This window comes from Musa acuminata, chromosome BXJ2-10, assembly GCF_036884655.1.
Source record: "Musa acuminata AAA Group cultivar baxijiao chromosome BXJ2-10, Cavendish_Baxijiao_AAA, whole genome shotgun sequence".
Classification (NCBI taxonomy): domain Eukaryota; kingdom Viridiplantae; phylum Streptophyta; class Magnoliopsida; order Zingiberales; family Musaceae; genus Musa; species Musa acuminata.
The window spans coordinates 20,275,745-20,296,163 of NC_088347.1; the positions used below are offsets into that span (position 1 = coordinate 20,275,745).

General features: G+C 36.1%; 2 protein-coding genes across 4 annotated transcripts; both read right to left on the minus strand.

The window, feature by feature from the left end:
• Positions 1 to 879: 879 nt before the first annotated feature.
• Positions 880 to 7,245, minus strand: LOC135624494 (uncharacterized). Of its 3 annotated transcripts, XR_010491703.1 has the most exons (7): positions 6,864 to 7,244; positions 6,693 to 6,768; positions 5,718 to 5,848; positions 5,538 to 5,608; positions 4,392 to 4,473; positions 1,164 to 1,242; positions 880 to 1,067 (listed from the first exon to the last, which is right to left on the minus strand). XR_010491703.1 is itself a non-coding variant. In XM_065128166.1 (6 exons), exons 1-6 carry the CDS (start codon positions 7,161 to 7,163, stop codon positions 1,222 to 1,224), a joined length of 681 nt encoding a protein of 226 aa, XP_064984238.1. In that variant the 5' UTR covers positions 7,164 to 7,244; the 3' UTR covers positions 880 to 1,221. The 3 variants fall into 3 exon arrangements, 1 of the variants encoding a protein (XP_064984238.1); XR_010491704.1 differs by having other exon boundaries at positions 880 to 1,242; positions 4,392 to 4,478; positions 6,864 to 7,245; XM_065128166.1 differs by having other exon boundaries at positions 880 to 1,242.
• Positions 7,246 to 7,332: 87 nt separating this feature from the next.
• On the minus strand, positions 7,333 to 11,752 carry LOC135624214 (PHD finger protein ALFIN-LIKE 6-like). The gene is made up of 5 exons (XM_065127632.1): positions 11,488 to 11,752; positions 11,335 to 11,367; positions 10,600 to 10,825; positions 8,076 to 8,193; positions 7,333 to 7,983 (listed from the first exon to the last, which is right to left on the minus strand). Exons 1-5 carry the CDS (start codon positions 11,600 to 11,602, stop codon positions 7,705 to 7,707), a joined length of 771 nt encoding a protein of 256 aa, XP_064983704.1. The 5' UTR covers positions 11,603 to 11,752; the 3' UTR covers positions 7,333 to 7,704.
• Between the last annotated feature and the right edge of the window lie 8,667 nt (positions 11,753 to 20,419).

A 20,419-nucleotide genomic window follows, 5' to 3' on the forward strand; every position in this document is an offset into this window, starting at 1 on the left:
GGTTCAGGGAGTTCGTGGGGAACATCAGGAGGTTCCTTTAGTTCCCACGTCTCATCAGGACACCCATAAAGACACATGTAGGGTTTTCCTGCAAAACGATCACATTCCCGGGAATCAACAGACAATCCAATGTTCCAACAAATTTCAATATAATTTGCAAACTCAAATCCGATGGAAAGAAGCTAAAATTATCGGTCAACAGCCAAAACTACAAGAACCAATGAAAGACAAGACAAGGGATATGTGCAAGAGACGCAAAAACCTAAGCAAAGAGAAGCAGAGAAAGAGATGGAGGGCTGACTCACGCGGATCGCACTGCTGACGGAACTTTTCATAATCTGCAGCACCACCACCAAGAAGAAATCACGCGGTAACAGTAAAGCAGCAAGAACAGGCAAAACGGATCAAGAACAAGGAGGCCAGCTAAAACTTCCAAGAAAAACGGAGAGGAAAAGAAGGACCAGTAGTGAGAGCCTTGATCAAGCCGGCTCTTTTGCCTAGGAAGTCCCGGAAGATCATATGGATCGTCCAAGAAGTGATAGGTTGCCCTTTCCCTTTCCGGTCCATTGGCGAGCACTGCTTTAAACGAAGGCAGATTCGAGTGGGTAATTCGACGTAGGAAAGAGGAAGGAGGGTTAATTTCTGAGGGGGAAGATTAGGGACTGCGGTAGGGATCGATGATAGGAGAGGAGAAGACTAAGAGGGTTTGGTCACTGCTCCCGCGCCGAGCCGTTTTGATTTCAGGATCACCAACTCAGGAGCTGGTGACGTGGTCTATAATTGTGGCCCCCACATTTCGCGTATGGATTGCATCGTCCAGCACAAAGGCAGGCATTTTGGGCATCGCAGGAACAGAGTTTGAGATCGAGAGGATTAAAGTAGATGAAGCCATGGAGCCTGTTAAGAACAATAGCCTCGTCTCCTGAGTTCTCATGATCAGCTAATAATAAAGGTAACAAAGTAATACCATCTCACATATGGAGTCTGCATCTCACTACTGCGATAACTTCGAGATCCAACACAGTGTTGTTTATTATTTCCTAGAAGAAAATGGCATGTCATTCCTTCTGCAACAAACAAATATGGCGATTAGCATTTGGAGTCTTGTAGCACAACCTCTGTTCGATATCACAATAGGAGAGGCAGTGCAGCCACCAAAAGACCTTCTATCTGGTCGTTTGAGCCTGCTCATGTACTGGTTGTTTGAGGTTGTAGACTTCATTACCTGAGAGGCCTCATTCCCTGCAGAAGAGTAATGTATCAGTTGCAACTTGGGCAAGAACAGAAACCTGGAGAATGCACTAGGGGAGCATCTTAATTATGTATGCTTGAGTGTTACAGTCGCTCACTTTTTTACTTGCTACACAAACTATATATGCCTAAAATGAAACAGAAAAATGAAGCCAGTGGATGATCTTTATAAGCAAATCACATTTCACAAAAGAAAACCGACTAATTAAAGGATACAGTCTCTCACTCTTTTGCTTGTTATGGAAACTATATATATCTAAGACCATACAGAAATTGGAAGCCAGTCAAGTATTTCTATAAGCAGATCCAATTTCATAAGGAAACCTTTTCATCAAGAAACTGCAAAACAGCATGTCAGCCTCAGACATTCTTCATGAAGTTAGTTTGAATGGATTCCTCAATTAAGAATGAACTCATGTCTCAATTTAGAGTGAACTAATGCAGTTAAAATAAACATGATAGAATATTCAACATAAAGAAGAAATATGTGAGCCAACATGGTGGTTTATAGAATTCACCATCAGAAAAAAATCTAATAATTGGACCTAATCTAATGCAGCATACACAATGCTAAAGCCAAAGGTTCACTTGGGTTAATTTACGCCTCCTGAAGTTCTACCGACAACTAGGTACACAACCTTATATTATTACCATCTATGAATTAAAGCTTTTACTTAAATAATAAAGGGAAATGTTGTCTAGGTATTCTAAATTACTCCTCAATAAATAAATGAAAATATTGTTTAGGTGGACCAAATCACTCAAAAAAACATTTCAGGTGTGAAGCAGTAACTCACAGGTCTGATGTATGGGGCGCACATATATAGGCCCCCATTCAACAGGTCCAGGAGAAATGACATCAGGATTGACAGTTCTAAGGGGAGTCAACCAACTAGTCGGTCCAAGAAATGATAATCTAATAAGCACTTTCATGTCGCTGGAAGAACAAGATAACATGGTCTCAAAGATGATATATAAAATTTTGCATTTATGCTGCAAAGCACATTAATATTCACTTAAGATGCTTGATAAAACCAAACAGCCTGAACGATTCCCAGCACATTCAGATTACCTGTTCAAAATCACTTGCATCAAGTTCTCCTAGACATGCTTGTTAGAAAAGTTATTATGCATCATCCGGACTCATTAACAAGAAATTCAGATGAATGCTTCGTGCATACACTCCAGAAAAATTCAACTGTCAATCAGATGTTGCAAACAATGAGTGACATGCAAGATGCCAGCATTTTAGCAGCATAGACTCCACAAATTTGCCAGCCATGTGCTCACCTATGCCCTTAATTTTACATATAAGCACAGTACAGTCATACACCCATGTCATGTCAATTGACTGCACGGTGCAGTATAGCCAGCCAGCACTAAGAATACATCAATTAATTTATCCTATCTCAGCTAACACCTTAAGGTTTTAGATGGACTAGCAAGCATTATAAGTTTAATGCTTTGAATGGATTAGTAAAAACTTAAGATTTAATATGATAATAAAGCAATAGTCCCTTTGTCTGGATCTACAAATGCTAGAAAATTTAACTTCTCACCAACATGCTAGGCTTCATCAGCCATTGTGCCCTACATGTGAGGGGGTATTAAGGATATAAATGAAAAAGGCTTGTCTCGTCTAACTTCTTAAGCTTTTGGATGGATTGGCAAGGGTTAAAGTTTTAATAAGCAACAAAAACATTTACAAGAGCAACTTGAAGGATTCTGCTGACTCACAGTCGTACATGTCATTTAAATTATATTTATTATGGTCCAAGTCTGTGCAATATAACATAAGCCACAATCAAGAACTCCAAATATCATGCTCCTTGGTTTCAACTTGTATCCACACTAAGCAAACATTGTGCCTAACCAGTAGACAGCAGGCAACTTTAATAATTTAGAGCAACTTAACTTAATTAACCATCTTTAGGTGCTCCCTTGCAAGTTCCATACTAGTCAGCAAGGTTTTGAATATTGTACCATACCGATGTACCGAGTATAATGACACATAATACTCTAAGGTGTACCGATGTAACACCTATATCGAGCAGTACAATACAGTATTGCAAACCATGCTAGTCAGTTAAACAATTCTGCTCTTGTTGAAGACTCGGCAACTTGTTTTATGTATACTATCAAAAAACCATTCTCCATATGCCACTTTAATCTTCTCATCCTATGTTCTTTCAATCACAAGTATAATATGTTGCATGGTGAATTTAAAAATGTAAAGCATGCAAATGGTGACATTCTCCTAGGAGGTTAGGAACCTTGGGGAAATAACATGGCTTTGAAGATAGTTTGAACCAAAGAGTAGCCATGGATGAGATAAATACCTTGATCCATATGTGATATGCTTCTATAGAATATCCACACACATAATTTAGTAATTATCCAATGTCATATATTTTCCCCTCTAAAATAACTAATTCCTAATAACATTTCATGAAGCTTCTTAATTTGCAGATAAAACAACTAACCCCACATGCAATTGATGAATATCATTATGAAGGATAACCAATGAATGCTATCAGCAAATAGATAACAGCCATAATCTGCTTCATGTAACATATGTTATCCAGCTCCATCTCTTATATGTGCGCTAGCCTCTTTAAGTCCTTCATTACATACTTAAACAAAAGAAACCACAAGAGCAATCTGGCATAGTCTCATGATGGAAAGTCCTCAATAGAACCTTGCCAGAAAATACATATTTCTTGGCAAATATTGGAGTGCCAATGCACCTCAAACATACTATTGTTATTAGTAGCAAAAAATTGAAATCGTTCAACATACATAATACTTACCAAACAACTCTAGATATTATCATATCTTATTTTGTTAAGTATTTTTCAACACAGTCAATAGCCTGGAGATCGTTCAACAATGAAAATCAGAAACATTAAAGGTTAACATCATTGTGAAAATCAAATTCCAGCATTCAAAAAATATTTTCCTTTTAGTGCAAGCACATGAATTGTAGGCATGTTGCAATAAGGCATCCCTACAAGAATGTTAATGAAGACATTTATTCATTAATAACTCACAGATGCCACATCTTTTCATGCAAAAGTTTTACCCAAACAACCTTGTATACTTAAACTCACAAAATGGTATTTGGAGTATCAAGAATTTACCTTTGATGTCCTCAGCTCATTTACTGTCACTCTAAGAGAATCATCTGACAGTATCAACCTTGACAAAGCACCGGTGCTTAGCCTGCACTATATGATTAAGAAAGCACTGAGGCTGTGTAAAAGTTTAAGTTTGATGCTCTTAGTGCTATGTTAAAGAAAAAATCAATGTTTAGATCATTCAGATAAAGCAAATTTGTGCCACCTAGAGCTACCTACTAGCTGGCCCAGAAACCTAATGATAATGCCACACGAGTTAAAAATATGATAAGGATCAAACAGGCGATGGCCTGAATGTTCCTCTGAGTGAAAGTTCATTGGACAAACTCAGACCTAGGTGGAAGCAAAAAAAGAAAACGATTTCAAAATAATTAACCCTACTGGTCATCTCTCATTTGCGTTCAAATTATTCTAACAAAGGAAATACTTTCTGACCACTCAGTCCCACAATAGGAGGATGTCAAAGAGAAAAGGAAGTGAAGAATTAGTATGGTGGAAGAAATGATGTGATAGAATCCGATTGTTTCATCACTCACCGCTGGCATGCTGATGATTGTTTGAGGTGATGGTGATGAGATTTGAAATAGGTAAACAAATGATCAAGTTCCCCAAATCTGCCGAGTTAAGGGAGAATATGATCAAAGAGCTATTTTATCTAGTTTTTGTTCAGGAATCCATGTATCATTCCTCCAAAAGAACTGAAAATGGAAATAGGTTATTACTTAATATTGAGTGCAATGAGCAAACTTCAGTTGCAAATGTTTGCCAACGAACATAGGGATGATCTCTTTATTAAGATAAAACGAAACAGAGCAATATCATACTGAAATAAAGATATCCAGATTCTTTTGCACAATCAGCATAAACACATGGCACCAAGCATTTACTATTGTATCATTAATCTTGATTAATGAACTCTCAGAAAAGAAAGAAGGCCAAAGAAATAAAAATACTTCAGTTAGATAATTATTCATTTCATTAATCGTACAAGAAATAAGAGAAGAAAAAAGGAATCTTGATCAAGTTTAAGTACTAAGGTTTCACATTTGCAGTATGGTCCTTAGCATAATCCATGGTATGTTTCACAAAGTATTAAAAATTCTTTAGGCAGATATACATGGATACAAAAAGGAGCCATAAACAATGTACCCCAACATTTTTGCTGTTTCTGACACGGAGCCTTCTACAGAAAATATTAGATCTAACAAAGCCTGCATTCCCTGTCAAAGGAATAGAATTATGAAAAAACAAGGATCCCAAAACTTAAATCATGTCAAATATATCCTCATGGGTAGAATATAACATTTGAAAGAAGTGGCTCACAAGTACCAGAGCAAATTTAGGATTGTTGGGACCAATCTGGGGACCAACATCTTTTCCCCTAATTGTTGACTTGGCAGGTAGGATCTGAAGAAGCACTGAAGGAGGTGTGTATCCATCCAGGTCTATTGCCTTCCTGACTAGTATGTGTATTTCATAAATCAGATGCGTGCAGTACTTAAAAAAGAAGGGAACATGTCCAAATGAAACAAGATCACTTCAATGGGAAACAATCAAAGTGCTTTGATGCATAATAATTGCAGCATGCAATGTACAAAAAAAAAAAAAACACTTCAAGGGTGAGATGATGGTGAATGATTACACAGAGATACCATCCATGTTCATTCTAAAGAAGGTAGAGAATTGATAACAACTTCGACAAAAACAACTTAAGTTGCAATTTAAACAAAAAAACAAAGCACTGACGGCCAAAGCAGTTAGTGAATCAAAGAATAGAAGGCCTAATGTTCTTAGTCACATATCTATTGCCATCAACAAGTTTGGGGGAAAACTATTCTATCAAATGCACAGAAAGCAATAACTTCTGCATTATTAATGTGACAGTAACGAAGTCAAGGAATCTCATGAAGATATGAAATGTAGCCTAGAATGCTACCTATATGAATAATGAATACTAGGTGACCAGTGCTTTAGTACATGAATCTGGAATAACTCGTGGAGCAGATAGTCTCGAGAATGGTACTGTGTTCATCGATTGATATTAATCACAAGGTCATTCTTCTTAGGTATGCTTAATAAGATGAAAACAATCTATTTTTAATAATGATGAGAAGTTTCCAGCTATGGGCTGGCATGCTCCTTGAGCAGCTAACTCCATAATTACAGATACACTCACAAACTATTAAACCCCAAAAGGCAGACAGATCCATTCGTTTGTAGATCGATGCAACATCGATTTCGGCATAAACAAGTTTAATTTATTTAAATTTAAATTTCGTTAACGGAACAGATTCGAAACGTAACCTTTGAGAGCCAACAAAGTCCGCAATCGGGTCAGAGCCATCGCCCGATTTTTGTGCTGTGACCGCTCCTCGACGGCCTGCAAAATTCAAACTTTTACATCCCACAACGTTGTGTGTCTCAGAGAGAGGAATCGAAAGAAAAGGGGAGAGCTTTGGAAGGGGAAGGCGGGACCTGGGCGACGATGCCGGTGGGTCGGTGGGAGAGGCGAACGGCGGACTCGCGCTTGTTCCGGTGCTGGCCACCGGGGCCGGAGGCCTTGAAGGTATCCATGTCGCACTGCGCCATGAGCTGCTCGTCGGAGAGATGGATGTAGTTAGAAGCGGAAGCAGCGGCGGCGGCGGCGTCGTTGGAGGAGGAGAAGGCCAAGCTTGTGGCGCGGGGGTTAAGGGTCCGCGGGAGTTGGACGAAAGGAAGACGAGAGGAAGTCTCGAGGGAAGTGAAGGAAGCCCATCTCAATAGCGCTCGAGCCATCGACTGCAATCATAGACGCAACGGAAGGGCAGATACCTAAAAGAGCGCAGCACGAGTCCGTAGCAGTGGCCACGAAAATTCAACACACCTCGGTTTTAATATTACATATCTGGTAAAGACGGAGTCTTCAGAAATCTCTTAATTCTAGTATTGCAAACACACCTCAGTATGAGAATCAATAATTAAAAATGTTTCTATTATATATGTATATCGTGAGTTGTCATGACAAGAAAAACAATTCGGATTCAGATGGAGTTGAAGTGATCATGATGATTTCGTAGTTCCAAATGACTCAATACTAAAAGTGTAGCTGAAATAATGGTGCCTTCCCTCCCTCCCAAAGCACTTAACAGCTGAAAAATAACTCTGCTAAAGTAGAAGGAATGAATAGCTCACAGTAAAGCCTAATTCGAGCAGACTCCATAGAGACTGATGAAACTATGTACCTATAAAATGTGACACGACGAACAGAAAAGAAAAAGGAAAAACAAAAGGTATCAGTAGATCATCTTAAGCTACCATCTGAAACAACCAGATAGTTTTAGGTCCCCGCTCTCTTTTGACGACAGCATCTTGGGCACCTATAATCCTTGAGTCGTTCATACCGTTCAGGTGTAGTCTTCACACACCGTCCATGATACCATGTCACACACATGTTGCAAAATATCCAGGATTCGCCAAAGGCAAACCTGTTTCCACATGCACCACATATGATACTGCTAGAGTCGTCTCCCATTGTGTATAGTTCAACATCATCCTCATCTTCCTCTTCCTTTTCTATCAGAGACAGAGGCAACCCCAGATTTTGTAGTCCTGAACCCTAGAAAACATGAAGTAGGAAAGAGTAAACTTACAAGATACATGAGGAAGAATGATGCATTGATGTTGCTAGCTAGTGGTAATTGTACTCACACTTTTGGAGCTAGATTCACCCTCGTTGCTCTTACTGAGGGTCTTGGGCATCTTCACAGTTCCAAATACAACCTCATATATAGTAGGATTACTATTTATCATATTGAAAAGACGTGACCTGTATCAGTTGCACCACAAATCTCCATCAGGAACGCACTGTAGTTCATAATGCATGAATTAACACACATTCGGTGGTGTGCACTACAAAGCAGTACACATAGTTTATGACTTAAGAACTACAAAGCTGAACTATAAAGCAGTACACATAGTTTATGTTTTACGAGGCATATGATGTCTTGTCACTAAAGTCACTAGATTTACATATGATTTTTATTAACTTAGAGAAAATCTTACGATAGAATTACTAGAGATTTTTTATAGTGAATTTTAAAAACAAAAGAGGTATCCACTAATTATATTAATATTATTAAAAGTCTAACAACTAATGTTAGACCAATAAAGAATGTGTCTAGTCAGTTTCTTATTAGTATAAGATTACATCAAGAATCCATATTGAGTTCCTACCATTTTACATTAATAATAAATAAACTTATTAATCACTTACATGATAGACCTTCCTAGTGTATATTATTTGTTAATGATATTGTCTTACTTAATGAGAGAAGTAAAATTAATTATAAACTTGAGTTATAGTGGCAAGCCTTAGAAACTAAAATTTTTAGATTAAGTAGGACTAAAACTGAATATATAAAATATAATTTTAATGATTCTAAAAATAGATAAGAGAATATAGTTAAATTAAATGGATAAAAAATCATTTTAAGTAAAAGCCTTAAGCATCTTGGATCAATTATTGAATAAGATGGAGAGATCGATGAAATTATTATTCATAGAGTAAAAACAAGATGGTTAAAATAACGAGGGGCATCAGGAGTCTTATGTAATCATCAAATACAACTGAATTAAAAGAATAATTTTATAAGACAATTATGAGATAATCAATGATTTATGGGTCTAAGTGTTGGGCAGTTAAGAAATAACATACACAAAATATTTGTGTTGCCGAGATAAGAATATTGAGATGGATATGTAGAGTTACTAAGAAAGATAGGAAAGAAATATTTTTATTCATGAACAACGAAGTATCGTTCGATAGAGGGTAAGATGAAAAAAAATAATTTAAGATGGCATAGGCATATGTACTTAAGAGATCTCCGAATGCGATAGTCAAAATAGGTGAAATGATTAATGTTAGTGATATAAAGAGAGGTAGAGAAAGATATAAAAAGACTTTAATAGAAACTATAAATAGATCTAAGTACTCTAAACTTAACTAGACATATGACTTTTTACATTTTCCAATGACAGTAAAAGATCTATATAGTCGATCCCAAATAGTTGGGACTTACGACTTTTATTGTTGTTATTGTATGATGTCTTAGTTAATGAAATCTATTAAGAATCATCACTAGTTAATGAATTACAATAGCTCGGGAAACTTCATTCTATACTATGTATTTTCGGTTTTAGCATAAAACAAAAAAAAGAGTACAATCACTAGACTCAAAACATATATATATATATATATATATATATATATATATATATATATATGTTAGAATATCAACAATAAGTTTGGCATTAGACATCAATTCAAAGAATTTCAGATATAATAAATTATCTGTAAATAAATAGACATTTGATAATAAATAATAAAAGCAGGTCCAAGATTCCCACCACAACAAAAATGACAATCTAATTCATTATTCATTCGATAGAGTTGAAAATCGAAATGTCAATATGCAACTCTATATGGTTTCATCTCATAGAAGTCTACAATTATTTAATAATTAGCAAAATAGTAAACTATTTTTTTACCATTATTTGGAAAAGGAACAAACTTCACAATAACACCAACAATGCTTAAAATGACATGAAGATATGACAATAGAAAATACCAATAGAACTCATATTTCATGACATAAATGGGGGCAATATGTAGACTTAAAATCTAATACATTTAACCAAAAGCTGAATTGTTGAAGTTGTGTGTCCAAAGTGCATCACAAAGTACATTAATTATTTGGGAAATGTCTCTAGATAAAAGCAAACCAGACTTCATTTTTACATTAAGCACAGGACACAAACTTCTTAGTGTACCCATATAGATATCAGCCTGAACAATTTTTATATATATAAAAAAGAAAATCAAAATTATTCATGGTAATACTTGCTAACACAGACAGCCACATAATAATCATAAACGCTATGGGTCGACACAAAGCACAAGCCGATCTATAGCCATAGCAACCACGGACACCAGCCACATCAAACCCAAATGAGAAATTAAACACCAAAAAATCATATGAATCCCTGAATTTAAGTGTCAGAAAAGCATCTAAATGATTGTCATAATAGATAAAATGCTGTGATAGAACAGAATAAAAAGAATCTGCCAGTGTTTCTCCAATCCAGGAAAACATCTTAGTGATAAATTGATGCACAAATCTTCAGGCTAGGACAACAAGGTGGTGACACATAAATCAAATCAAATTTATCATACCTGGTCTCATTATCAAAGCCAGCACGTGCAGCAATATAGAAGGCATAAGAGTAAATCCATATATCGCTATGGATTGCAATATGAGCAATCCAGTCCTTCAATTTCATCTCATCTTTGGCGAAGTTAACCCCTAAGGATGGTTCAGGAAATTCGTGGGGAACAACAGGAGCTTCCTTTACTTCCCAAGTCTCATTAGGATACCCATAAAGACACATGTAGGGTTTTTCTGCAAAATAATCATATTCAGTACTGTTCATGATAAATAATAGACGATTTATTTGGAGGTCATAGGACTTCACTTAGTTTTTGATACTGGCAAACAAGAACTACCAGCTGACCCTTATAAACACGGTAATCATATAAATTACAGTAAAATAACTCTCAGAGACCTCGGGAAAATTCAATGTTGCACCAGATTCCAATACAATTTAAAACTGCAAAAATTAGAAACACAGATCCACTAGAAAGAAGTTAGAACATCCTTAAATCAAATCAAAATGCTAATTTCTTCTTAATATTAAACAAGTTCAGGTGTTCAGATGCCTCCACAAAGCGCCTACACTGTTGACTTAAAAAGTTATCCATTTCAACTAAACAGTATCGAGTTTGTGACTTGCGAACGTCAATCAACAGCCAAAACTCCAAGAACTAATAGAAGATAAGTAGAGGGATATGCACAAGGAGGAAAAATCCTAAGCAAAGAGAAGCAGACATAGAGATGGAGGGCTGACTCACCTGGATCGCACTGCTCATAGAACTTAATAAAATCTGCAACATCACCATCAAGAACAAAACACACGTTAACAGAAAAGCAGCAAGAACTGGGAAAGGGATCAAGAACAACAAGGGCTGCTAAAACTTCCAAGAAAACAGAGAGGAAAGAAAGACCAGTGGTGAGAGCCTTGATCAAGCCGGCTCTTCTGCCCAGGAAGTCCCGGAAGAGCATATCGATTGTCCAAGAAGTGATAGGTCTCTCATTCAGGTCCATTGGCGCGCGCTGCATTAAACGATGGGAAGACGAGTCGGGGTCCCCAATGGCAGATTCGAGTGGGGAATTCAACGTAGAAATGAGGAAGGAGGGTAACTTGCGGCGAGGAAGATTAGGGGTTAAGGATAGGGTTCGACGAGAGAGGAGGAGAAGAAGAGGGAGAAAATGGCGGAGGAATGATCTGAGATGGGTTTTGGTTCCCCGCTCCCGAGTTTGATGAGTTCAGGGTGGGGTTACGTCACCGTGGCGCAACCGTGACATCTACATTTGGACAAATGACGGTTGTGTCCTGGTGAAACTATGACTTCACCAGGTTGATGGGTCGGGCCGCCCAGAAAAGTTTCTCGGGTGGCGGCGGCCATAACCATGGGGCCCCGAGGTCTCGAGTTTGAAGACACGGTTACTTTATAAATAAAGATATGTCAACTAATTTGGGGATCGATGCAACCTCGTTTGACGTCTGCATCACTCTAATGTGATCTGAACTCGTAAAATTATTTGAGATGTTTTAAGGTGGAAATATCATATTCTTGATGTATCACCTGTACTAAAGATTGATGTCACGAGAGATTTTTCGACATGATCCTGATATTTAAGTTAGTAAATGTAAGTTCGAATCGTTTCAAAAATAGAATCCTTTCTCTTGTTTGGAATATATTTTTATATTTTAAATGATGAGAATGATGTTTAGAATTGACTTTCTCGTCATAAAGGATGAGAAAGAAGTTTGTAATTATCTTTCTTATCATAATGAATGATAAGGAAGCTTGTTTTTACTTGCTTTGAATCTTCGTTCACGTAGGCAGATGGGTGAAGGATGATTTAGATCCCATGTGGCGACTATGTGTAACTAACGATAGATTTTCTATCATTTGTCCTCCTGCCCCCTGAAAGCGTGCTTTGAGGCTCTTGTGAAAATGGGTTCAAAGTGCATCGTTTAGTTCATGGGAGCATTTAGGATCTCGTCTTGTGAGTTAGATTTTTTCGACTCAAGTGTCTCGGGTACACTTTAGCATATACCTCTATCGTGATAGATTTCTTTGCACATGCGTCAAGTTTTCTTAACTCGCATATCTCAAAAACATTAGTTCTGTGTTTCTATTGTAGTAGATTTCTCTTGTCACGAGTTGAATTTTTCAACATACATATCTCATGCATATTTCTCATTGTGTCTCTATCGTGATGAATTTCTCTTGGCACGAGTTGGGTTTCGTAACTCACACGCCTTGGGCATATTAGGACCGTAATGGTACTAAGAGAGGATAAGTGAATTAGTGCTTTTGTAAAGTTATATTTTTAAAAATTCATTTGAGAAAAATCGATATCGAAAGTGTGCTTAACTTAGAGTATGAGTAAGTGTAATAAGTAATTAAATCATAAAGCAATAGCAATGAAGAGCATAAAGGAAATGCACATCGAATTTATAGTGGTTTGATCATCATGACCTATGTCCACTCCAGATTCCTCATCCCTTGAGGCCATCGACATTCATTAACAATCTTCTTTCAATGCACGAACACCAACCATCTTTGTTACAACTCTTTCTTATTTTTATAAGTTTAGAAGAGAACATTTACAAGTCTCACGTATCTCTTGGAATGAGCCCTAAACTTTAAAGAGGAGGGGAATACTTAACACTTTTCAAGAGTTTTAAACTTAGAATCACCAGCCTTTTGTTCACTTTTCTTACTATATCAAGCAAGAATGAGTGGGGTATTTATAGGCCCCAAATGACTTTAAAAATTGATCTAAAAAGTTTCATCCTCGGGTTTTCGAGGTCTTGACGGTACCACCGCTTGTAGCACTAACCATTGGTAATACCATCGCCCAAAGTACCACTTGACAACTTAGAAAACCATGTACTGGCAGTACTACCGCCAATCTGGGTGGCACCTTTTACGATCGAGCCCTAATAGACCCTAATAGACCCTTAATTGAGTTAGTATGATTACACATAAAACTAACTCAATTAGACCTAAACTACTTCGATCTAGATATACATTATTACAAGCATGAATCATACGTTGTCCGGTATGTCATTGGTTCATTTAGTGCATCGTCCTCTCTTCCAGAGTATTGCCCGATCCATTGGCATGTTGACCTCCCCCAAGATCTAATCCTCTTGGTGCAATGTCCGATCCTTTTAGCTCGATGCCCGAACTCATGACACAAAGTCTATCTTCCAGCACATCGATCAATCTTCTGGCCTGACGTTAAATCTTCTAACATGATCTATTTCGGCCCAACATCTGATTCTTCCTGCTTCAATTGATTTATTTTTTATGATCGAAGGTAGTCCTACGTCACTCAAACGCTGATTATATCATAATTTTATTAATTGATTTCATCATCAAAATCCAAGATTCAACAATCTCTTCATTTTTTATGATGACAACCAATTGATGATGAAGTTTAAACTAAACTCCCCTTGTCAATATGATATATTGAAATAAAGTAAACTCAAATTCAAAATGAGTGATAACCTTTCAATTCAAGTCAAAATAATTTTAATCATAGTTAAAATATCATTATACATCATAATAACAAATCATTGCATGCATAATTTTAAATTATCAAAATACATCATTACATGCATGATTCTAAAACATAAAATTATCGTCACTTTGGGCATAACTTCAAATCATTATTACTTCTCTCTCTTTGTCATCAACAAAAGAAAGAAAGTGTAACTAGTAAATTTTTGAAACATGGAAACTAGTAAGTTAGTAACTTTTACTTCATTTCATAACATGCAAACTAGCAAGTTTTTGAGGTGTGAAAGTTAACAATTTTTACTTTTTGAGATGTGTAAGCTAGCACTTTTTACTTCTCTTGAGATGGGCAAATCTAAAGATGGGCAATATAGCACTATTTACTTCTATTTTGAGATGTGCAAACTAACAAATTTTGCTTCTCTTTGAAATGTGCAAGCTAGTAATTTTACTTCTCTTTTGAGATGTGCAAGCTAACAAGTTTTGCTTCTTTTTGAAATATGCAAGCTAGTAATTCTGCTTCTCTTTGGAGATGTGTAAACAAGCAAGTTTTTCTTCTCTTTGAAATATGCAAGCTAGTAATTTTTTCTCCCATTTTATTATTATAAAAAAGAAGAGAAGGATTCAATGGTAAAAAAAAATTTACATAAATGTTCCAATCATCATATGAAAGATGAAAAATCAATTTAGTAATGGGATGTACAATTCATGAACATAAATAAGTCATATGAAAATCATGATATGAAAGATATTAATATCAAATATCATAAAAGATTTAGTAAATACCAAAAGACATAATTCATTTTGACAAATCTCCTCTTAAATAACAAATTTTTTTTTAAGAGATCAAATAGTAAAATTTCTTCAAAAGAAATCTTAAGTTATGAATTCCGAGAAATCAAGAGAAAAATTATGATTCATTTAGATAAATATTTTCTTTAGTAAATATAAAAAAGAATCAATCATATGTGAATAAAAGATCTTAATTCATATAGAATAAATCTCAAGTTATAAATATTGAGAAATCAAGAGAAAAATTATGATCTATTTGGATTAAGTCTCCTCTATAATAAATAGCAAAAAGAATCATAGGAGATCAAATAATAAAATATCTCGATTCATGCATAAGAAATCTCAAGTCATCAAGATAATAATTTAGATAAAACCCATTCAAATTCAATTTATCAAATCATCAAAATTACTTTCTTAGTTCAAGAGATTCATAAAAAAGAACATAAATAGATTCATAAATATCTTATTAAAAACTCAATAAGATAGAGATTGAGAAATTTTTAAGAAAAATTGCATTCCATTTTTTTTGTTTCAATATATGCAATTAATTTCATACAAGCATACTTAAGTTTTTTATACCAAAACCATACATCATTGTTTAAAACTGAAAAACAAGTTTCATCATGACAATCATCAAGATCAAATAATAAAACATCTTCAATCAAAAGATTTGTTACTAATAATTCTAATTCTAATGATCTTTCCTTTATTATTGTTGTTTCGGCTAGTGAGTTTTATGAAGTATTTTGGATCTCTGATCAGATGTCTTAGGTATCCACTATCAAGATATTATCTTTTACTCTTAGCTTTCGATTGTAAAGATGTTTACAAGAAAGATGGATTTGTTCTAGACACCTATTTAACTTTAGGTCCCTTATGATTAGATCTACCTATCTTAACTTTTGACATAAAGTCATTTATGGTTCATTTAGGAACCCAAACTAATTTATACGGGTCATACATTTTAAATGAATATTCATAAGCATAATAACCACATCTATCACAAAAATTACACTTAATCTTAGGGGGAACATGTAATGTTAGTCTTTTAACAAATGTAGTTGGCTTTTGTTGAGTGTTACTTATAAAGTCAATTCCTTTCTTTCTATAAACATGACCCTTATTAGTAAGAATCATGTTAATTGATGTGCTACCAATTTTAAATTTTTTTAATGTTTATTGTAATGCCATATTTTCCTTTTTGATTAAGTCTAACTCTTCATATTTAGTACAAGAGGTTAATATATAATTATCATGCTCATTTTTTAATTTTTCAACTTTACTAAAGAGAGAAGCATGATCTTTGTTTAACAATTTATAATTTTTGCCAACAAACTTAAATTCATCATACAAATCATTGAATGCATCAATTAATTCATTGTAAGGTAAAGACATTTCGGGTGAGTCACATACCTTGTTGTTGAAAGCCATCAAAGCATAGTTCGCCACCTCGCCTTCATTGGTTTGCTCTTCATATTCTAATACACTTGATTCATCCAAAATCACCTTTAGTGCTTTCTTCTTCTTCAGTTGTAGATATTCGCTTTTGAAGTGCTCTAGCCTTTTGCATTCACAATAAGTTATTGTGTCCTTCTTAAGTTTATTTTTATTCTTATATTATTCTTTTATGAACTTTTTAAATTTTCTTGTGAGGAGTTTAAAATCATTATCATCACTTGAGTTTTCACATGAGTGGTATTATTTTGTTCTAGGTGTCATATCCTTCTTGTTCTTTGGAAGGTTGTTCTCATATTCATCATGTGCCTTGCAAATTATTTTATAGGTCATTAATGACCCTATGAGTTCTTCAAAAGGAAAATAGTTCAAGTCCTTTGCTTCTTGAGTTACTTTTGGATCCTAATTTTTTATGAAAAGATTGTAAAATTTTATTAACAAGTTCAAGATTAGTAAAAGATTTACCAAGAGCTTTTAATTTATTGCTAATATTTGTAAAACAGGTGTATATATCACCAATGGTTTCGCTTGGCTTCGTTCGAAACAATTCAAAACTATGTACCAAAAGACTAATCTTAGATTCTTTTACTATAATTGTGCCTTCATGAGTAACTTCAAGTATGTGTCAAATATCGTGTGTAGTTTCATAAGTCGAAATACAATTAAACTCATTTTTGTCTAAAGCACAAAATAAAGTATTCATAGTTTTAGCATTTAATGAAAATGATTTTTCTCAAAATCATTCCATTCATTCATTAGTTTAGAGGATTTTTGAAAATCATATTCTATAATATTCCATAAATCAAAGTCTATAGAAATCAGAAAACCCTCATATGTGTTTTCCAATACGTGTAATCCATCCCATTAAACATAGGAGGATGAGTGATAGAGTGACCCTTTTGGTTGTCAGCAAAAGCCATTTAATCTCTCTTGGGTGTTAAACCAATTGAGAGAAACTTGACTTTGATACCAACTATTATGACCAAAACTATTGAATCTCGAATTTTGATGATGAAATCAATTAATGTGTTTGTGATCTAATTTGTGTTTTGAGTGATACAGGACTAACTTCGATTAGGAGAGGAAAATTGATTAAAGTAGGAGGAATCAGATGTTGGGCCGGAGTTGAACATATCAAAAGATTGGACGTCAAGCTAGAGGATCGATCGACATGTCGTAGAAGGCTTCGTGCTATGAATTCGGGCATCGGACCAAGAAGATCGGACATTACGCTAAGGAGATCGAATGTTGCGAGAAGACAATATGTTGATTGAGCAATACACCAAAGGAGAGGATGATGCACCGAAAAATCAGACGAAGCGTCGAAAGAACCAATAACATGCAACACAACATATGATTTGTGCTTTGTAATAATTTGTCTAGATCGAGTTAGTTTAAGTCTAATTAAGTTGGTTTAAAATGTAATTAAGTCAACTCAATTATGGGCCAATTGGACCCGAATTGGGGCTATTTTGGGTCAAGAGAAATGCCCATTTAGTGACCCAAAAGTTGGGTCAAGTCGGCGGTGGCACCGCCAAAAGCTTAGTCTCCAAGACATAATCTCCGAGATAATATCAAGCGGTGGTACCGCCCAATGTCAGGCGATGGTACCGCTAGTTTAGGTGGTGATATTGCCTATACACAATCTCCCAAGTGATGGTACCGCTAGATTGGGTGGTGGTACCGCCTAGTATCAGTGCTGCAGGTAGTGGTACCGCCCAGCACTGGCAGTGGTACCGCGAGGACCTGGGAAACTCTGGATGATACCTTTTTTGGCTTCAATTTTGAAGCCATTTGGGGTCTATAAAAACCCTAGCTATTATTGCATGGGATAACAAGAATTGAGCACAAAATTGAGTTAAAAAAGGGGGAAAAATACTTGAGAAAAATTAGAAAACTCTCTTAGGATTTATGATCACTTCTTCCTAGTATTTAGAAGTTCGTCTAAAGAGAGAAGTGAGATCTAAGAAAGAGAAGCTTATAAGGGTTGTCTCCTAAACCTGTGAAAAGGACAAAGAGTGAAAAGGGTAATTAATTTTTGCCAGTTGAAAGAAGATCGGTAGTGGAAGCTGATGGTCTCGATGGAAGAGAAATTTAGAGTAGATGCAAGTCACGACGACCGAACCACTATAAAAATCTGGTTTGCATTTACTTCTGGCTATTTACTTTTATTGCAAACTAAATTATTACTTACACTATGCTTCCATACGCTTTTAAGTGAAACATATTTCTTATACGGGCTTTGTCAAAATGATTTTATCGAACGAGATTTCTAACTCAACGTGATTTTTCTCGTTGCACTAATTCAACCCCCCTAGTGTTGAATCTTGGATTTTGATGATGAAACTAATTGATAGTGTTTATGATTTATTTTGCATTTTGAGTGACGTAGGATGCTTCTATCGGAGAGAGACAATTAAAGCAGTTGGGCCAGAGAAAAACATGTTAGAAGATTGGACGTCGAGTCGAAGGATCGGTCGACGTATCGGCAGAAGGCTTCGGGCCATGAGTTTGGGCATCGGGCCAAGAAGAGTAAAAATTGCACTAAGTAAATCAGAGTTACAGAGGTCAACTGGCGGATTGGGCAATAGGCCGCACGAGAGAATGATGAGCCGAAGATTCGGACGAAGCGCCGATAAACCAATGACATACTTGACAACACTTGATTTGCTTTATAATAATTGTCTAGATTGACGTAGGTTTTATGTATGCAGGATTAGCTACGATAGCAAGGCATAAAGCAAAATGAAGTCCCGGAGTCAAGAACGTAATTTCGTTAGGAGTTCGAGAGTTCGTTGGAAGTTCGAACGTTCATTGGAAGTTCTGCCGGAATTGACCGAGAAGTCCAGGAGCTTTTTGAAGAAGCTCATTGGAACTCACCAAGTAGATCATCGTAAAGTCCAGGAGCTTGCCGGGAGTCCGCTGGAACATTACCGAGAGATCGTCGGAAGATCACCGGAAGAAACCTAGACTTACAGGCTTGTTTAGCTTAGTAAATGTCATAAATTTCGTAGTTAACATATAATTGGGATTGGAATTAGACCAACCCAATTATGGGCCATTTGTGCCCAAACAGTGACCCAACAGGTGGCACCGTCGTGACATAGTCTTCGAGACTATGTCAAGTGGTGATACCACTCAATGGTAATGTTAGGTGGTGGTACCACCCAAACACAATCTTCCAGATAGTGATACCGCCCAATGTCAATGTTGTAGGCATTGGTACCGCCAAGACCCGGGAAACCTAGGATGAGACCTTTTTAGGCTCCAAGTTTGAATCAACTTGAAGCCTATAAATACCCCTCTCATCCCTGGTTAAACTACACAAGTTTTGAGAGTGAAAAAAGAAAGAAACGTTGTTGCAATCTTATTTGAACTCCTCTCCTTCTTCTAAGTGTTAGAATAGTTTGAGAGAGGAGTAAGTGGGGGTATAAGGGTTATCTCCTAAACCCGATAAAAGGAGAAAGAGCTGTAAAAGGTAATTGGTCTTCGCCTATTGAAGGAAGATAGATAGTGGATACCGGTGGCCTCGACGGAAGAGGAATCGGGAGTGGATGTAGGTCACAACGACCGAACCACTATAAAAATCTAGTTTGCTTTTCTTTTGTGCAATTTATCTTACTGCAAACCTCCTTACTTTCTTTACTTTCTCATTACTCTCTTATGAATGCTTTAAAGTTTAATATCTTTTCGAGATCGGTTTTATCGTACGAAACGAACGAACCCGACGTTTTTATCCACTGTACTAATTCACCCCCCCCCCCCCCCCCCCCCCCTCTTAGTACCGACTCATTCCTAACATTTAGTGCTAACTCAATCTTAACATCAAGGAATATTCCTAATTATCAACAAGGTAGGTAATGTCTCCTACAAGTTGTAACTGTCGGCATGACTCAAAATTCACAATGTTTTCCACACAAGTAACTTAAAAGCCTACCACTCGAATCCATAAGATGCTTCCCAAAGTGTTCTAACTTAGCTACACCTCACTAGAGTCTCCTACGAGAAGCGAGTTGAAACTATTTTAGTGGATTGCAAGATAAAACTAACCAATGGAGCAAAATAAATTGAATACTTGGTGAAGTGGTGAAAG